General features: G+C 38.3%; 1 protein-coding gene across 2 annotated transcripts in view; it reads right to left on the bottom strand.

Moving 5' to 3' along the window:
- The window catches only part of LOC111155014 (palladin, cytoskeletal associated protein), a 231,261-nt gene that overhangs the window by 17,539 nt on the left and 192,456 nt on the right, over positions 1 to 21,266 (bottom strand). For both annotated transcript variants that reach the window (XM_022515012.1, XM_022515019.1), the window contains 4 exons: positions 15,848 to 15,983; positions 12,828 to 12,926; positions 10,649 to 10,870; positions 6,704 to 6,853 (listed from right to left, as the gene is read on the bottom strand). In XM_022515012.1, coding sequence (XP_022370720.1) covers positions 6,704 to 6,853; positions 10,649 to 10,870; positions 12,828 to 12,926; positions 15,848 to 15,983 — 607 coding nt within the window. The remainder of the gene's footprint in view (positions 1 to 6,703; positions 6,854 to 10,648; positions 10,871 to 12,827; positions 12,927 to 15,847; positions 15,984 to 21,266) is intronic.

The raw sequence follows: 21,266 nt of genomic DNA, 5'->3' as shown, positions 1-21,266 counted from the left end.
GGGAATCTTATGTTTTGTTTCACACAAATAGCTTCAAAATTCTAGTGATATGGGATATGGCTTCTTTACTATTTGCTTTGCTACTTAAGCAAATCATTTTAATCTAGATAGATTAATCTAGATAGATTAAAATAGATTTATATAATTTGGAAGATTTTTCCTTGTGGTTTAAAACCCAGCAGATCCACGAGGGAAGTTAACATCAACTAATCATTTCTGTGGTTAGAAAAAGATGTAAGTTAAATTCAGCCTTTAACCTTGAATTTGGGGAAGCAGATAAAAAATTTTTCTCTAATCTGGACTTCAGTTTTGACTTTCCTAAGACTTTGGGGGCAAATAACCAAATTTGTTGAAGCCTTTGTTTCTTCTTCTGTAAAAACCAGGGCACTGTATCTGTCTCACACAGATGTTGTAAAGTTTCAATGATACAACCTAAGATGGTCTTTATCTTCCAAATATCAAATAGATCTTGATGATATAAATTATCGCTACTTATTATGGGTATGGTTTTACTGGACATGTGTGCACAGACATGCATCAAGATAATTTTTAGGGGTCCTGACACCTTGGTTGGTGTCAGATTTACTCCAGTAAATTTCACCCAAGTGGTTAACCTTGCCTGAGTATGCTCTTACCTCCTTTTTTGATTCCTTCAAATGCCTCTTTTAATGACTGTCTCCCCTGCCCCTCAGTGGTCTTAACGCTGGGATGAGCCCTAGTTACCTTTGATGACCCTCCTTAGCTCTGGAGTCAGTCTAGGTTTGTAAACCAGGTCTGTCCCCTTTTTTTTTTTAAAGATTTTATTTATTTGACAGAGATCACAAGTAGAGAGGCAGGCAGAGAGAGAGATTGGGAAGCAAGCTCCCTGCTGAGCAGAGAGCCCGATGCGGGACTCGATCCCAGGACCCTGGGATCATGACCTGAGCCAAAGGCAGAGGCTTTAACCCACTGAGCCACCCAGGTGCCCCAGGTCTGTCCCTTTTAATGAGTGACATTAGGTAGGTAATTTAACCTCCTAAGTGAGTTTCCTTATCTATAAAATAGGATCATATAGTTAATCAATCTTGCATGGGTTCTTATGAAGATTAAATGAGTTAATAGGTATAAAATACTTAGTCTTGTGTTTTGCACATAGTAAACATTCAAAATGTTCTTATAGCTCTGAATATCGACATAATTATAGTAACAACCAGATGGACATGAAGCATCCCTTACAATTGTTTTAAAAACAATTTTTTTTCATATGCAGTGGGGTTTTCTTTTTCTTTCTTTCTTTCTTTTGGTATTAGGATATAATTTACTCCAAAGGAAAAATGTATGCTATTGCTTGAAAGGTGTCAGGCACACTGGTATATTCACTGTGTTCATTATGTAATGGCTACAATTGACGCGCAAGAGAAAAGGTCCTACTCAACTCTAACCATTAGACTCTGCTTAGTTTAGATAAATCTGACTCCTCTTCCCTCTCCAAAAAATAGGGTCAAAGGTGTTGGCATACTGCTCTTCAAAGATTACACATTTCTACAATGTTTTCATTTTTATTGCTGCTGTCTAGAACCACATACACAAATATTGCCACAGAATATCTTTACTCAAATTTAAGAAAAAGGAATATGTCGCTGTTTGTTACCTTTTTAACTCCTACACATTTCACTTCTGAGCATAAAAGGGAAAGGCATGATCTTCGGGAGGCAGAACTATTAGTTTGATAATACGGTGATATTGGCTAAATATACATTACTAACCAGTAAATGACCAGGAGCATTTAGAAAGCTTTCTAAACTAACAAGTTGTATAATTTTGACTTTTTATTGGGGGGGGGGATCCCCAGAATTCAGTGAAACACTTTTGAAAAGATATACACAACTTAAAGTTCAGATTTTTAAGTCTGGACATCTTATGACGGTCATACAAAATTTTAATCATGCTAATGTGCCAATTAATCCTAGTAATTGTTGTGACTAGGCTCTGATGCACATTAGTGCTGTTGCCTTTGCTTTTAACTTTCTCATTTCGATCTACTTTATTATTAACATGTGAAGGAAGAATGGAAGTGAATGTTTGAAGTTTGAAATGAGCCAGGAAACCTCCTAATGCTACAACAAAACACAAGCAAACCCACTTCTTAAATTTAATTCAGCTGTGTGTTACTTTTCTCTTCCAAACAAATCCACAGAGTTTAAAGCCATAGAACAAGTAATAAGTTTGAATTCTTAAAGTGAAGAATTATGTTTTAAACATCCAGCTTGTAAAGATTATTTATGCTTCATGCAAGGCCAATTATTTATATAATATGGAAATAACATTTATATTTCCTAGCTTATGAAATTTGTGGCACACAGGTCTTTATAAAAGTTTGCCACTTGTATACATAATGCAACTTGAGGAACATCAAGTTGCAAAACAGCCCTTCCAAACTCCAAGTGCAGCACAGAGTAACTTAGCAACACAACAAAACAAAGTAAAACATTCATGTTTAGATTTAGTTGTGTCTTCAAGATAGGATCAGAGTCTAAAACCACATTTTTGATCCTCATTTTGGCATTATGTGTGGTGGAACACTGCATAATCACTCATTATTTCACTCAGCTATGTGACTGCTTTGGTCCCTCAGGAACTGCCCTCATAGCACACACTGAGTGTGACACATGGTGGCCAGTGCATGTTTAGAGCTGTGTGTTCCATCCCAAGTCGAATTTGGATTCAGTCAGCGGTATCTAATGTGTTTCTTATTCCCAAAAGATGAACCCAGGTGGAAAAATATTCTGTAAAATATTCTGCTGAACTTTGGTATTCTCTTTCCTTGGTTCTCACCCTTTCTCTTGGCTGCTCTCTCTAATTACTTTCCACTGCTCAGAAAAGCTCTGCCGTCTGTGTTTCATTACTGAACTCATTTTTCCACTCCAGCCTTTTCCTCTTTCCCTTGGTCATTTCACATCATGTACACTACAGTGTACCAGAAAAAATAGATGGAGTTGTCTCCCTTTCAAACCAAATACATTTAAAATGTGAAAAAAGTTTAAGGTAACCAAAGGGCATCAAGGACCAGGAACTCAAGTTTTTTTTTTTGTTTTTTTTTTTTTACTGTATGTTACACTTTTGGGATTAACGTATCCTAAAAAATTCAGCTTTGACTTTTATATCATGCTTCTTTAAATCATATTTTTTTTAAAAAAATTTTATTTATTTATGAGCGTGAGAAAGAGAGGGCCACGTGGGCATGAGTGAGCATGAGTGGGGAGGGAAGGACAGAGGGACAAGCAGATTCCCTGCTGAGCAGGAAGCCAGATGCAGAGCTCCATCCCAGGACCCTGAGATCATGACCTAAGCCATCCAGGTGCCCCTCAAATCATGTTTTACTTCACAAATTACAAGAATGGCAAAATACTTTAATATCTAGTAACATAGAGTTTAAAACTGTTAAAACATTTCTATTATGGTATTCCTGGAAGCCACAAATGATAACTTACATCAAGTATTAGGTTAAAAAAAATGGTCTGTTTGTCATGGTTCAAATACCTCTTATCTTTCTAATGGGTAGTACAGTCTGTCCCAATTTTTAGGTGACAGCCCACAAAACCTCCATCTGGATATATACCTGCTACTGAAGATGCCAGGAGAGAGCAGGAGTTCTGTTCGTGAAACTAAAATCAACCAGGCAACATGCTGAAACTTGGAATAGTAATTAATATCAAGTACCATAAATATAAAAATTCTCTCGCAGCAATTTCCATCTGAGGTCTGCATGCCCACTTTTAGGATTTCCTCAGATTCTCTTCACAAGTTTCCCCTCCAATGCCTGCCTTTGCTCATTTAGGTAGAAAAGGAGACATGATGTAGTTTTACCCTCTTTAATTAGAATACTGGCTGGATCAGCTACCCTTGAGAGACAGTTGGGATTCTAGGTTTTGGCACTGCTTTGGTTTCTGTGACCTCTGACAGACCCAAAGCAGTCATATTACTGTTTGCTGAAATCACATAGGATATTCTGTGAGAAGAGCCTGGCTACCTGATATAAACTGGTCCACTTTTCATTTCTTTGTCTTCTCTTCCAAGGGTAGAGGCCAAGAATGAGAGAGGGTTAACTTTGGGACATATCCTGGGATTTGGTAAAGCAGCAGAACTCCAGGGACTGGAATGAGGGCACTGACAACTCTCTTTTGGGCCTTCCTTGGTCCTGGGTGTGCTGGGAGCAAAGCAACTTCCCAGCTTCCTGTGTGGCTCCTGTCAGCTGTGCTTTGGGTGTGGCCTCTCTCCAGCTCACCCTCCACCCAAGTCCACAGCTGGGGCAGTTGTGGCACAGCCACGTCTGCTGCCTAACTAACTCCTTTCCCATGGGGGTGATAAGAAGGAAAAACCAGGAGGTCAGAAGACCACACACCAGCAACATGTTGGGTAGAAGCTCCATCCTGAACTGACTTGCTTACTCTAACAGTAGGACTGGAATATCTAGAAATAGAACCATCCTTTACATCCTGATTCCAAAGGCTTCTGCCCACTATTAGGGCTGCTGCTTTAAGACAGGGTTATTAGAGTCTCTGAATTAAATGACAATAACGAGCTTTTACTGTAAGCATATTACATGTCAGGTAAACCGAGTGCATTATTTGATTCCCTAGGATTATTCTCATTTCATAGAAGGGGAAAGAGGCACAGAGAGGTTAGGTGACTTGCTAAAGGTCACATGGGTGGTGAGTGGCAGAGGCAGAAATTCAACTCAGATCTGTCTGATTTCAAAGTTCATTTTCTTAACCCCTGAACTACATGTGTACACTTAGGCTTTTCATTAGCACCAGTACTGTTCTGCATTTCTGGCCTTTGTTGTGTCATTTCATTCTTTTTCTTTCTTTCCCTTCCCCATCTTCTGTTTTCCAAAACGAGAACTTCAGCAGCTCTCCTTCATCTAATGACTTCATCATACATAACCTGTCAATAGTTTCAGTGCTCAGGGGCTGGCATGCAGTTGCCAACTCTGCTCATAGCCAGTGGAGTCCCTCCCTGTTTAGAACTTTTCCACATGTAAAACTACATTAGTATAATTTGAAGAAGACTAGAAGCAGACTTAAAATTGTAATCTTACATTTATGGTCTTTGTTCTAGAAAACCACTGACTCCATAACAGTTTAAAACATTCACAAGGAAATATGCCTCAAAATTAACATCAGGACCAGGATTGGCAAGTGCTTAAGGAACACAGTTAATTTGATCTCTTATAATATATTACAAACTTTCTAGGGGAAAGGGGAATAAAGGACCTAGCATGAAGAAAAAATTTGAAAAAAATTTTGAATTTTGTTGAGTTCTCCACTTTATTTTAGTAGGCAGAAAACTGAAAATTGATATTTGTTAGTAATAGTCAAGGGTATATACTGATAATACAATAAGAAAGAAAAAAGCAAGTTCCACTTCTTTTCCCTCAAATCCTCCAACCATGAACACAAGTAAGTATTACAATGTAACTTTTAGTAAAAGTTATGCTTTTGACTATTTTTCAAGGTGACAGTCATATATTCAGTGATTGAAAAATTAGAACCTCAAGAAAGTGCACATTTAATATGGAAACTGTTGACAGTGAAGAGATTGGTGTGCTCTATGACAACCTGATTTGTGGATAATTAGAATTTCATTCTGATCTCAGTATTATTGCAGAAATAGATGTTTATGTGACAATGTAATATTAGGATAAACATTGCACAGCCTTTTAATGTAAGCTTTGCTGAAATTATCTGTTATCATTTTCTAACACTTCATGTTTCCTTCAAAAGAAATAATGAAATATGGAATGATATAAATAGGTCAGAGATTTTAAAAGCATGACTGGACAATCTTCATTATATAATAAAATTGTTAATTTTAGCTTTTTTTTTTTTTTAGTGTGCTATTTACATGACTTCTGCTGACTTTGTAAAATTACCCTGTCATACACTGAGCTCTGAAGGTACAAAATCCCTTCTTAATCATCTTTGCATCCCTACCCAGCACAGTGCCTAAAACATACCTGACACTCAAAAAAGAACTTGTAGGCTTGACTTGGAAACCTGATACCTGAGTAGCTGCCTATTAAATTCTAAGTAGTCAGCTGGTTTTTTGGCACTAAATCAAAGGACAAATAAAGAGAAAACATTTGGATGGAAACTTAATCCTGAATGCCATACGTAGATGCTATCAAAATTATAATTTGTCTATACTTATATACTTAAATTCCATTGAATTAAGTAACTGTATATATATTTTTTAAAAATATTTTACTTTTTAAGGATTTTTTTACTATGGCATATTTATGTATGCCACTCACTGTCCTTTTCTCCTCCCCCCCTTTTTTTTTTCTATAGAACTTAATCCTATCTGAAATGATATTTTTTATATATGTGTTTTCTGGCTTATTTTCTATCTCAGGACTTTGTTATGTCCACCACTGCAACCCCACCACCGGTGTAAGAAGTGTACCTTTTAGGCCCTGAGTAAGATTAGGAAGAAAACACATCTGTACTGCAAGTAGTCATGTGAAAAACACCAGATGGAATAAATACTAATGAAAGAACTTTCTATCCTCCAAAACCAAAATGGATATAGAATTTGGGGAGATAGTTTCAAGTCAAAGAAATATGATTCTACCTTTGAATTAAACAGTTCCTTTCTCCAAATATATGCCTGTAGTGGCTATGCATAGAACTGAAGCCAGACCTATACCCCCAATATTTACCTGAGGGTTTGCAGCCATTATTGTGTAATTCCCATCGTCATCTAGGGTGGAGGCTGTGGTGTGGAGAGAGCAGGTCCCATCAAGATCTCTTTGAATGGTGTAGTGATCATTCTTTAGAGAGATCTGCTTTCCATCCTTAAACCAATAGATCTGTGAAAGGAAACAGTGATGAAAAATTAAGGATGTGTGTAGTACCACTCTATCTGGGGGACTGGTAAATACTGTGTGGCCTGCAGAGCTGATCAGCATTTTCATGTTAAAATGTTAAACAGAACATCTGAATAGGAAATTGATTTTTGAGTGAAAAAAGTAGGCAACATACAGGTTTAATTCTGTTTTAAGTTTTTAAAAAATTATATATTTATTTTAAAAATATGCATATAAGTAGGTATTCATATATTAGTCCATATTTTTTAAATATTATTTATATGAAGGGATCTATATTGAACATGGACAGTAGTTAGTTCTGGAGTGGCTCTATAGGCATTTTTCTTTTTGATTCTATTTTCACATGTACTGAATGAAATGTATTGAAGTAAAATGCGTTACTTGTAAAGCAAAGGTAAGAAGGTTACTTTAGGGGATAACAGACCCCAGCCCAACCATTCCCCTGAATTGTGTTAGACAAAATGGCAGTGAGGAAGGAGCAACAGTTAGGGGTTGGTGGTGGCTGGAGCTCTACTGCTTTAATTCTGGACCAAGGAGCACATGCTCAGAGGCTGAAAGTCTGTCCTCTCTCCCCGCTATGTTAAAGAAAACAGCAGTATTTAAACTTACAATAATTTTCAATAATATTTTAACTTGGTTTGATAGAAAAGTAAATGTGAGGAATAAAGTAAAAATAAATCTGGACTAAGTAACACATTTTAAAATGGTCAAATAACCTCTTTCATAGGTCCTCCTACCTTCCCTCATCTTTAAATAAAGCCACTGGTCCTCGGATCCCTCATGATTTAGTGATTATTTCTGACAGCTGAGACATGGGGCCATAATGATGAATCACAGTGCCAGGGGCCCTCACGTGACTGAGATGCTGAACTAATGCCTGCATCAACCCCCTCCAGACTTTTCGGTTTGGGAACTAAACAAATCCCCTTTTCTAAAGCCGCAACAAGTTCTTTGTTGTCAGCTGTTTTTCCTGGCAACCTAAAGCATTCCTAATGAATTCCTAAGAGAAGAAACCTACTTTAGAACCTTCAGTTTTTAAAATGAACTCCTTTGGGTGCCTCAGTGGGCAAGTGTCTGCCTTCCACTCAGGTTATGATCTCAGAGTCCTGGGATTGAGCCCCCGCATCAGGCTCCCTGCTCAGCCTGGAGGCTCTCTCCCACTCCCTCTGCTGTGTTCCCTCTCAGCCCCTCTGTCAAATAAACAAATAAAATCTTTAAAAAAATAAAATGAACTTCTTCCTTAATGTAAATCCATATGCAAATTGAGACCACAACCGGCATTCAAATTCCACTCTATATGAAAGCCTCTGAATCTGAAAAACCTCTTTGAAACTTGTATTTCTAAGAAGGGAATGGCTAGAAATAAGCACATGAATAATTGGGATCTGACTGCTGAAAATTTTCCAACTCCCTATTTTTCAATTAGCTCTAAATTTACAGACTGTATTATTAATCTCCAGAACCTAAGAATGGATCATCAACTAGACTCATAATCCTCAGTTCTAAAAATTAAATTAGAGTAAGCATGATACTTCATAATTATCATTCTCTTCTTGGTGGTTTTATGTTTTCTGATGGAACAAAGAAGCTGTGATTAGTATACAGTTTCTTCCTTTTGCATTCTTGCCACCATGCCAGTTCTTCAGACTTGTTTCTTCCCTTTAATCATACTTCTCACCTCCATTATACTTGGAATACAACTTTCCAATGAGAATTAACTAATAGTCACAATAATTTTATCAAGCCTGCTAATGGAGAGGGAAGAGGAGGGTACAAGAGAAGAAAAGAGGGTGAATTAGAAATTCCTTTCAATCTTCTCATGTCCCCATATGGAACAAGCATGTCAGAAGCAGAATACATGTTTTTTTTAAACATAAGCCAAAAAAAAAAAAAGGATGTATTTTTTTTTAAAAAACACGATGACTATCCCATACCTGTATAGGTATGAGATAGGCCTAATGTAATTTATATACCATGTGCAGAAGAAATGGTTCTTCAATAAACCAGGGAGGGAAGAAAAAGAACCACAGTGAGGACAAGAGGGAGGAAAGAGAAGAAGGAAGAAGTGAAGACAATCTAACAATAAAAATCCTTAAAAAATTAAGCCTCATAAAGCTGTGAAACATTTAAATTCCTACTAGAAAAGCAAAGTTATGTTAAACACAACAGCTTATCTTTCAGGTGAACATAGTGTTCTTTAAAAAGAATTAGTGATCTTAGAACTTAATTAATGACCTTAAGCCTTGAGTAAGACTTAAAAATAACAAGGGATCTTTGTGAAGATTTTGGAAGCTTAATGTACAGTTTCTGGTTGAGTTTCATTCATAAGCTGCACACTTATTTTTAGTACATGAATTTGATATGTTTGTGAATACACAGCAATTATTCAAATTATGCCAAGAATAAAGTTTTTTCTAATAACATTTTATTATAAAAGTCTCATCTTAGAAGGTAGATATGCATTTGAAAATTTAAGGCTATTTTCTTTACTCTTTCTTTCTGACACCACTGTTAAGCTTCTTAATTTCAGTAAGTGTATTTTCATTTCTATATGCTTATTTTACAAATTTGCCTGGTCTTTGGTACTGTCCTGGTTTTTTCTTCATTAAAGTTTCTATTTCTTTCATTTATTTTTTATTTTTTAAAAATTTTTTATTTGAGAGAGAGAAAGAGAGAGGGAGCACGAACGGGATGAAGGGCAGAGAGAGAAGCAGACACCCTGCTGAACAGGGAGTCCAATGCCGGACTTGATTCCAGGACTCTAGGATCATGACCTGAGCTGAAGGCAGACGCTTAACGACTGAGCCACCCAGGTGCCCCTTTGTTTCTTTTGCTATTGATTCTTTTTATCATTGTTTCTTATATAGTTTATAAGTTTTCACTGTGAATTTCTTCTTCCTCTTACCCTACAAAAGTTTGATATGCCCACATTTGTGAGTGTTCTCTGGGGCAGTTTTTGCTTGTTTCTGCCAGAAACAAGGATTTTAATCATCCTGGACTAAATTTCATATTAATTTTGCGGCTTTTGGCTTCCTATCATGTGAAAGTGTGAATATGGAGTTTCTCTTTCTCACAGGCACCTTTTTTCTTCTTTTCTCCCAAGTTATAGGGAAAAGTATAATTCTGTTTATTGCTTTCTGGACTAGTGAGCAGTTATTCTCGCCTCCCTTTAAAGACTGGGCAACTCTTTATCCAGCCGTTTCCATGTGTCTGTAGGAAGAGGGCTCCCATCTAGGTCAGTCTAGTCCTCCTGAGTTTTCAGAAGTTCCTTTGAATATCATTTCTCAACAGTATTCCGGCCTCTAGCCCTTTGTAAATATAGGAAGCTTTGATCTGAAGTTTTTATAATCCATGGTAAGGACTGCTTCTCTGTATGGTACACAGCATGGGGTTCGTGTTCAAGCCTGGCAGCTCACCAGCTCCCTGACCTTGGACAAGTTAATTAAACCTCACTGAGCTCAGTTCAGTCACCTGCAATTTGGGAGTGACATTGATAACATCACATGAGTAAATGATGTAGGTGTATGAAAAGCTCCTTGTCGATTATTTAATTGTTATTCTCCTATTCTAGTCTTCAAACTCAAACTACCCTTCTACTCTTTTTGGTTCCTAATGCCTCCCGAGGAAGGCCCTGAACTTAACAGTACTTCAAACATTTTACATCATGGGTACTGAGAAAGGTAGTCTGTATCTCTTCCTTTTGTTATCCACTCTGTATTTTGGAAGCTAAACTTCCACAGAAAACAGGACTCTTAAAAAGCCATGTTTTCAGCTTACCTTTGGCTTTGGATTCCCAGTCACCCTGCATGTGAAAGTTACAGGCATTCCCTCAAAGATCTTGTAATGTTTCAGCTTCATCTCAAAGAATGGTGCCACTGCATTTTCCACAGATACGTCCCCATATTGAATGTCATCACCTGATTCATCCACAGGAGACCTTTCTAGCCTGTACTCGATCTCACTGATGAGTCTCTGTTCACAGCTGGAGACTTTGTATTCCTATATCAGGCAAAAAAGGTCACGTTAGCAACCTCAGTCCCTCGTGGCCCCACGTGTCTCAGGAGTCTTATTCTCCTCTCCATTGAGGCATGCATAAGACAGTGATCTTTTTACCAGAGACTTAAAAACGAGTCTGAGTCCAACTCAATTCCATATAAAACAAAAACATCTGGAAGTAAGTATATATGATATTTCAAATTGTCTTCAGGTTTTATCATCCTCCTTCCCCCAAAAACTATGAAGATGAATTTTTCTCTTTTTTCTTGTGGGGTTGTGGAGAAAGAAAAAGGCAACAGCTCTGTGTTCCTAAACTGTTCATAGAAATAAAAACATGGTGGAACACTGATTTCTTTCTGTACGTGAAAGCTGTGCAGGGTGACAGTGCATGTGGCTAGTGGCTGCAGGGTTACAGAGCATTTTATCAAGCAGATAATGGAAAAATGGCATTTTTTTTTCTTCACTCCTAACAATTCTCAGTCAGCCTCTGAACTCCTCCTTCGGCTTCGCAGCTAGTAGGAACTACTCTCTAGCCTCTTTGAAAGAAAAACAGAATTGACAGTTCAGTCAAAATTTTGATAAAAAGGCAAAAGCAGAGTAGCCATCAACATCCCTTGGCAATTAAGGGGGATCCTACAGTTCTCTTGCTTACAAAGCACAATGAAAACAAGGCAGCTCATTACAAAATACTCTCTTTAGCTAGGTTTTCTCATAAAAAAGCTGCCCCACCTTTAAAAAACTATTGTCTTGAGGGAAGAAATACAACAGTATAAATAAAACTGCAAAAAATATAGGAGTTTTTTGTTTTAATTACTATCAAATTAATCAGTTTAAGATTTAGCATATTTTCCCCCAGAAAGGTATAACAAATGAGAAACTTAATGATTTACAGTTCAGAGTATTCACTAGTGACAGAATCAAATTCAAGTTTGTAATATATGACAAAAAGCACAGTAGTGCAGTAATTTTGTTCATCTGATATTAAAATAGACAGTGGTCATACTATTTGTAATTAATATATGGCAGTAAAGACAGATACACAGGTAAGGAAGAACACAAGAAAACAGATACAGTGAAAGACCGGAAGGGGAAGAAAGATGAAAGCTTAACCTTTTGACCATCCAAAGGACTCCCTACAGAAGCATGAGGAGACCCAATGTCCTGTAATGGTAGAAAAAAAGAAGTGAAGACTAATAACAGAAATAAGAATCTAGCAAGATTTCTAGTTTTCTTTAAGAGATTTTTGTGGTAGCAATATTTAATGCAGAAAAGTCTTCAGATATTGAAGGCAGATCTATTTTTCAACATCTATGAGAGTTTACTTGATCCTTTAAACTTGTTTTAAAATGCTTTCTTTAATCTTGAGACTACATCTGGAAACCAAGCAGAAGCAGTGGAGATTATAAAACAGGTTACATCAAATTGATGAAGGGACTTTTTCTTGAGCGTAGCCAGGGAACAAAAATAGTGATTCAGGTTTTCTGCTGATTAGTGATGTCTAACTGTATATGTAAGGGAAAATAAAGACATCATTTTTTCTATACACATATTTTATTTTGACTAGATGTTAAGAATATAATTGGAAATAATTCACTACCTATTTCATACAGTTTCAATAAAAATATGTTTCTCCCCAGAAGCTGTTTTGCATTAAAACACAGGACAGGAAAAACAGAAAGATACTTGAAAGGAGAAAAAACTTGACCAATAAGAAGATAAAAGGACAGGTATCACTGACTGAAATAACTCTTACCAGTCACTTCACACACCTGTCTGGCACATGCTATGTATTCAATAAATATCAGCTCTGAGAGTGATTGGTGATATTAATACTGCTTTTCATTTTGACTTGCCCTCGAATTCTCACAGAATTGATCCCAAGAATAGTGTCCATAAAGAGGATGGGGAGAGGGGTGAGAATAATTATTATTTTTCTAATTAGTCCAGAGGAACTCAGTACCTGATTAGCTGCTTCCTCTTCTGGCTCCTGAATATTAAAAACAGTTGCACTGTCAGCACCTAGTAATCGACGAGCCATTCTCTCTTCATATGTTAACCTCTAAACAAAGCAAGTCACAGAAAATACAAAATTAGAAAATTCACAATTACATACTGCCTCATAAGGAACTTAAAAAAAATGAGTTTTGATGTTTTCTGTAACTATTTTCTCTCAACCTTCAGATACCTGTATATAAAAGGAGTCTGTTTCATTCAGTTGTTCAGTTGTTCTCTCACCTCCCCTTCCGGTCTTAGTGGCTTAATCCTGTGTTGGGAGGTGGGGTAACTACTCTTGAAAGCCACCAACTGATACAGCACAAATTTAAGGTGAATATAATAACCAAACAAAGCAGAAACCACAAAGAAAATACCTGTCATATGCTAATCCTTAAGGATGCATATAGAGAAAAAAGATACTCAAATAGCAAAATATTTTTTAAAGGAAATGTTATTTTTATTGCCATCCCAACAATCTTCGAGACAGTGTATCTGCTCCAAGCCTCTGATAAGGGAAGTTTTAGACTAGCTGACAGTGAGGGTCCCCTCTGTTTGGGATTCTCACCTTCCAGGCTGCTGTGTAGCAGGTGAATGTAGGCAAATATAATAGTCCCCAAAGAATGATTGCACATGGCTGAATCAGCAAAAGGACTGTGAAAGATACTTGCCAAAGCTAGTATCCATAATTCAAGATTCTGCTCGGAGGAAGACTGCTTGCCCATCAGGCTAACAGAGTGGTAATGTTTTTGCATCTAGCAGCCAGTACTCTAGATTTGGCCAAAATATATTTGCTGGGCCATTCTTACACAAAAGAAATGCCAACGTTTTTGTTCTGTCTGTTGGGCTGTTTCCTGCCTTTGAGTTTTGGTTCTAAAATGCCTTAGAATTACAGGTCTGAGAAGAACTTTCAGAGACCTTCTGTCCCATAAACAAGTGTTTGATTCAAAATAAAGAATAATTAGTAAGGCAGGATCTTAAAAAAATACAGAAGTTATTTCAGTAAAGTTCCAAACTTCTGAACATAGATGCAAATTCTATTGGAAACTCTCTAATCAGGAAAATATGTTGAATAAATTTACAATTTCCAGTAATTGCTGGTTCTAGTCCCAGCTGAAACCGGGAAGTGAAACAAGTCCATGCCAAATGACAAATAGTCCTGAAGTTCATATAATTTCATTTACTAAAGAAGGGATGGAGGATAAGACGGGATAGAGGTATGTGTTTTGGTGCATGGACTGTCTCAGTCCAAGTATGTTATTATTTAAATTAATTTTCTCACATCGGTTAAAGAATCACTGAATTCAATTTTCAAAAAGAGTTTTAAATACCTGCTCTCTTAAAAAGCCTTCTCCATGTTTTCATGGAGAACTGTATGAACATCAGAGGTAGGACTGGAGTAATTTCCACTCTTTTCCTTATAAGCAGAAATACCAGTTTGATACCTAGTCCTCTGCCAGAATGCACCTGCTACCACTAAAAGCCAAATTTACTTCAATTTTGTTTCTAAACCACTAGGCCATGTGGATATCCAAGCCCTGTCTATGGAAGCCAAAAAAAGAAATAGAATAATATGCAGCACTAGGAAAAAGTTGTCCTTTTAAACTCTCAAATGTGGTAATCTATGGAACTCATTGTGAACATCGTTCACTGCTAAACAGATAGATATACATATAATATACATAGTATAATATAACAGCTTATAGATGTCTTAAGTCTCTTTGAGCAAGAGATTCTTAGTCCATAAGGAATATTTAAACAGAGACCCAAAAAACTGGAGAAATGCCTTTACCTGGCCTGAGTAAGTTCCCATAAGTATTTGTTTTAATCTTTCAAAGGCTTTAGTTGACAGAGCCAGGGAAAACTTCCAGAGTATGCACATTTACACATGCAATTACTTGTTTCAGGGAGAAAATATTTTCCCTTTGTGAAAATCTTCTATTCTCAATGAAATGAGTGACCAACACAAGATCTCATTAGAATTTTAATCTTCCTGAACTCAGATTAGGATGCCCTAATAATTAAAAGCAGCACTCAGCACCCTTCCTCTACCCTTCACCTTTCCAATCAAACAAGTTTTGTTCTCACATTTTTATTTATCAATGTGTGAGAATTAAAATTCCTAGAAAACATACTTAACATAGAGAGCTTTCTACTCTGAAAAAGGTATCTGAGAGGGAGCTTTTCCACAAAGAGGCCTTTTTCTTCTGCTTAAGAGCCGGACAAATTTTCTGGTGATAATTCCAAAATAAAGCCACACAAGTCTCCTTTCCTTCACCCGGAAAACCTTATTTACGAGACTTGTTCTTCCTGTCCCCTTAAAAATACTCAGATGTGATAAGAGGATGGGTCAGTAAAAAACAAGAAACAACTGATGAGGAAATACTGAAGTCCAAAGGCAAAAACATCTTATATACATACATTGTTTACCAGATCTACTGTACAGATAGCAGAACAATACTGTGAAACAAGCGTTACTCTTTCAGATTACCAAATCAGTATCTAGTAATGGTCTACTAGAACAGTACTGGACTTCAGGGGTCATTTCCTCAGTAAAGACAGCCTTTGTGTAGAAGGCGTACATGTCAGAGAATCCACATTCTCCTTTTGGTAGATACAGATCATTCCAGAGCACACCTTCCCCCTCCTACCTGGCCCAGATTTGTTCCTGTTTCTTTGTAATGCTGCAGTTCCTCATTTGTTTTAGTCCCCATCTTAAAATCAGCCCTTCCTCTTTGTCTGCAACTTGCCAACTTCACTCCAAGAATGGTTTTCATGAATGGCAGGAAAGAGTGGAGGCCAAGTCGAGGGAAGCCTTTCCCCTTTCTCCCCTTTCCCCAGATTCAGGGCATAACGCTAAGAACATTGAGATTTAGGGTGAATGAAATCAATTTTGCGGCCAAACTCCAAGAACCAAAGTGAAGGAAGAGCTCTCTGATGTGGGTAGCTACTATTCCAAGTTCAGGCCCCAAATCCATCTCTGCGTACCGGCTGGCCATTGTTCAGGAGGTCCTCCTTGAAGCGAAGTTTTCGTTCCAGGTCTTGAATGACAGCATCCTTTGTGCCTTGAATCTCCTCATCAGAAGCTATTCTAGCAGTTCTGTTGGCCTTCTTTGGAAATCCCCTGCAGGACAAAAGCACAAGGCACTAGGGTCACTTGTCAGGCACATGGGCATCCTGTGACCGAGGAGCACTCCGCTCTCATTAGTAATACTGGAGAGTCCTGAGGCCTGTGCTGCTCCTGTCCATTCTCCCGGTTCTTTGCTGAACTTCCCCTGATTTTGTGGGGGTTCACCCTCCAGTGTGCTTAGAGAAGGTGACCGCCTCCCCAAATTCAGGCGTGACTGACCTATGTCGAATGGTCACGGTCCTGTGGTCCTGTGGACAGTGGTTAGTGTGGCCAGAGGCAGGTGATGGAGCCTGGCCACTGGATTGGGAAATGGAAGTTGGAAAGGGTGAGGTGCTCTAGTGAAAAATGTCTCATCTCTAAAAAGCAACACGCAGGAAGAAGTGCCCCTCTTCTTTCACTGGCTCCCACAGTGTTAAAATGTGACGCCCTACACTGCTACGTCCACACTGAGATCAAGGGGAGAACCTGCAACATGCTGATGATGACAGCTTGGAAAGACAAGAGACCCCGGAGCCCTGATTATGTTTTTGGGACACAGGTGACCTACTGGTGGAGCCACCTGACCCCACACTTGTTATGTAAATCAGTAAACCAGGTGCATTTGATCTCCTGGTAGTTGAGTCTTCTGACATGAACTGCAGAAAATATCCTGATAGCTTTTCCAGGTTCCTCCTTTTCTAGTCATTTGCTTTGAAGTTCAAATGGAGGGCGTTAAACACTGGTATTAAAGAAAATATTATGATATCCTGTGTTTGAATATGAAAAACCAGGTCAGACTCTGTTGTATCGTACTGCCTGGAAGTTGATCTTGATTTTTAAGAGTTGGGTGGTGAAGCTGTGACACATGACCACAAAGAGCCATAGGAATCATGACTTACAACCTCAATTTTTGGAACCATACAATCCTTCAGCAAAAATGTGCATTCTGTGTCTGCTTTCCTGAGCCTGGCACCTCTGGCCCTTACTCTCTCAGGACAATGTCCTCAGCCTGCAGGTTTCAGTGTATTGTCCCCTTGGAAAGGAGGACCCTGGCCAAGTCTACCCATTAGTTATTGTACCGTGTTTGTTTTCTTCATAGCACTTATCAAACTTTATTAATATATGCTCTTTTTAATTGTTTCTTCGCACCCTGCCTCTGGTTAATCAAAATGCTTGTCAAAAAGCAGACCTGAATAACGTTAATGGAGTAAGTAAACGTATGTATAGCCATCTTCACTTCTTGTTCCCTCCCCCGCCAAAGATTTTATTTATTGGGGCACCTAGGTGGCTCAGTTGGTTGAACATCTGCCTCCAGCTCAGGTCATGATCCCAGAGACCCAGGATTGAGCCCCGCACTGGGCTCCTTGCTCCACGGGGAGTCTACTTCTCCCTCTGATCTCTCCCCTCTCATGCTCTCTCTCTCTCTCTCTCAAATAGGTAAATAAAATATTTAGAGATTTTGGAGAAAGAGAGAGAGAGAGCAAAGGAGAGGGAAAGGGGCAGAGGAGAAGGAGAAGCAGACTCCCCGCTGAGCAGGGAGCCCGATGTAGGACTTGATCCAGGGAGTCCACAATCGTGACCTGATCCGAAGGCAGTTGCTTAGCTGACTGAGCCACCCAGGCACACTTAAATAAAATCTTTAAGAAAAATATTTTATTTATTTATTCGAGAGTGGAAGAGGAGGGGTGGGAAGGGTGGAGGGGAGGGGCAAAGGCAGAGGGAGAAGCAGACTCCCTGCTGAGCAGGGAGCCCAACTCAGGGTGATTCTAGGACCCCGGCTGGAATCATGATCTGAGCTGAAGGCAGATGCTCAACCGACTAAGCCACCTAGGCACCCCTCTATTTTCACTTCTGACCTCTCTCTGCCTTCGCCTCTTAGGCAAGAAAATTTGCCCCAAAGCCATCTATAATCAAACCACATGTAAAAAGTCAGGCTCAGAACACATACAAATTACACAGTTTTGGAAATAAATTTCTGTGCTGCATTTGACTAAAGCCTTAACCTCTGTGAACTTAGAAGAGGTGTATTCTGAAGTCACCTGAAAGATAAAATGAAAGCCAGCTCTGTGTTATATATATTGGGAACACACGGGTTCCTATTCCTACTTTAAGCTTGACAACATAGACGAGTTGCACAGCTATGTGATAACGAGCAGCCACTGAGACAGAAGCTTCAGTGTCTCTGCAGGCAGGATACACTGAGAGCTGTGTTCTCTGCCCAAATAAGAAAGAAAGGGCAAAGGGCGGCTCTCAAGGCCAGAACAGATCATCTAAATAATAGAAAGAGAGAACTGTTTTTTTAAAAAGACAGCCACAAGTCCTCTTGAACAAGTAAACACCTGTCTATTCATGACAGAATAAGTCCCGTGGTTTAAAAAGCATTTCTCAGTATACTTGACTTTTTAGGGAACTTAAGAATGACTGCTCTGGGACAATTCATAGAGAAGCCATTCACCTTGGTTTGGGTTCCTGCCACCCAGCATTTTATTGTTTCAAAGAGTACAATTAAAATTACTCTTTGACCCTCAAAAAAACCCTGGTCATTCTATATTTCTTTTAACAAGGGGATTCCCCAAACACAGAAAGATCACAAGCATTAGAGGAGCATTTACTTCATCTCTATTTCCTGCTAAAGACATTATTTTCTCTTACTCACAGAATTTAAGGTGTACATATTCTCTTCATTCTGAACAATTAACACTGAAATCAAATCAATCAATTGAAAGATTTTTAAATGTCTAATAGTCACTGCACAACTACTTACTGAGTATATACTAAGGTACAATGCTAGGCAAATACATCAATACAAATTCTGTTAAGCCTGTAACTGCATAGTTGGTTTGTAAGATAAGTGACTGTGTCACCTGATGACATCTTGGAATTCTGTGCAGTAGAAATTCTCTGCATAAAAGTGAAAATAATACAACAAAAGCGTTATCACTATAGTCTAAAAAGCATTCTACACAACAAGGAGAAGATCAAATCCTACAGGGTGGTCTTTGACCTCGGAGGGGTTGAGAATCAAGTTGGAGAATAAATGAAGGAACAAACTATGTCTTAGTAATTCTAGGTGCAATGGGAGTTAAAAAAGTTGAAGAGAGTTCTGGCTAGCATGACTGCAGAAGACTCTATGAAAGAGGGAATCCTGAAAGATGATAAGGATGCAGATGAGTAGAGATAGGGAGAGAAGGAATTCAGACTCAGCAGGAATAAAGGTGTAGAAGGGAGACTGTGTCTTGTTTTTTAGTGCCTCAAACACTGTGGTTTGGCCATTTACTAATGGCTACATGCCTCAGTTTCCTCCTCTGTGAAGTGTAAAACCTAGGTATTAAGAACATATATCTCATAGGATTAGTAGGAAAATGACACTAGCTAATTACATATTAAGCACTTGGATCAGTGCCTGGCAAACTAAGGGTGGCTCTGGAGAGGCCAATGGAAACTGCCCAGTATGGAAGTCGGTCAGGGAGACGAAACTGGCTGAGGGGAACAGAATGAAAAAGGGAAAGGAGTTTAAAAAGATACCAAGAACTCTTGACTGGTTTCCGAAAAGTTGCAAATAACCTTTATTGATTGGCTTCTCATGTTCAACTCTGTTCTAGGTGCTCAGAATACAATGTTGAACAAAACTAAGTGACTGTATTTAGAAAAATTATATTCTAAGGTGGGGCTGGCAGAATTGGGAAGTAAAAGGGTGGAAGGAGGGACACAGCAGGAAGGTGTCAAGTGCTAGGAAGGGACGGAGTGTGATTGGGTGACTGTATTACACAATGCAGTCAATCACAGTCTGAATGGGCCTGGCAGGGTCACCAGGGCATTGTGAACCCTGAGAAAAGAGGTACTGGATACTTCTCAGCCTTATTTTAATATGGAACCTTTTCTTTTTTTCAGAGAGTATCTCATTTGGATTAACATAATTCAGAAAACACTTCAAGCAACTGTGTTAAAACTGAGCACAGAGCTAAGAGTTAGTATATAATGTTCTAGTAGAAACCAAAGTGGAGTATTCTTTTGTGGTAGAGGCAACAGAAAAGAAAAATAGTTGTAAGTTTTTGAGGCAAAGTTTTTGCAACTGAGTTTGTTTTCCTCTAAAACTAATTCTTTCTTGGAATTTAAAGTAAAATCACTGTGGCTGGTTCTCCCAAATGGGACCACTTTTGATAAATGAAGAGCAACAACTTATTAGGAAATTTTAAAAATACTTGGTGACAAAGAGATGATCTCCTTTCATGGTGGCTTGTACAATTAAAAATAAAAATGCTTAAATGCTTACTCAAAGTAAACTGTTACTAAAACCAGAACTCTTCACAAAAACCCATACTCAGAAGCAGATCTTAACCAGTAAACAATTCATACAAGCCTACCACACTGAATAGAAATACTTCAGTATATATACAGTTCAGCCCAACTCTGCAAAAAAATATTACTGATCTGTTTACTCTAGCTTCAAGAGTAAGTCACTTACCATTTTAAAATAATATTCATGTGGTTGGGGGGTAAAAACACCTTAAACATATACACATGCATATGGAAGGTAAAATCTTCCAGATGCAACCACCACCAAATCCTAAGAGGTTTTCTTTTTTTTTCTTAGCTACTGAATAATCTTGAAAGCATCCTGCCCTTGATATACTATTCTAGGTCAGTTCTGTCAGTGTATTCCAGAAACTCAGATCTCCAGGGTACAACACTGATTTAAGAGGTAATGTACCTATCTAGCAGCCAAAGAACTTTTCTAATTACTGAAAGTCCTCTTACTCTCTTCTCATATTCACTGATCTCTAATAGTGACTAAAGTCCACAAAATTTCATAGTAAGCAGAATCATTAACATGCTGGCATTTAGGAATCCCTCATATTCAAGAATGTGTGAATTAATATATAAAAGAGCCCAAGATACACAAACTGAGTTTTTGTATATCAATTCTATTTTTTCTAACTGAATTTTATTATGAAACCAAAGCTGTTAGAGTACAAGTGGCTAACCTGAGCTCATACCTGAAGGAAAATAGATGCCTTTGTAAATATATTAAGTTCTCCTCACATTATCTTTTGGCTTCTCTAAAGAAAAAACTTACACACATGTGTATACTCTACCACAACTTGGTACAGAGCCATCCAAGATGAGGATGTCGGATTCTGATCTGTTCCAGGGGCAGACATTTCAACAGAATCATCATCAGTCACAGCCGCCCATGAGATCTCATTTGCTAATTTGCCAGGAAATACTTGCCTAGGACTGGATGCAATGTTCTGGGTGATCTTCTAAGATACTAGTGAACCCAGTAACAAGACCCTA

This window comes from Enhydra lutris, unplaced genomic scaffold (genome assembly GCF_002288905.1).
Source record: "Enhydra lutris kenyoni isolate GAN:26980312 unplaced genomic scaffold, ASM228890v2 scaffoldscaffold3, whole genome shotgun sequence".
NCBI classification, from domain to species: domain Eukaryota; kingdom Metazoa; phylum Chordata; class Mammalia; order Carnivora; family Mustelidae; genus Enhydra; species Enhydra lutris.
This window is presented reverse-complemented; position numbering and strand designations above follow the sequence as displayed.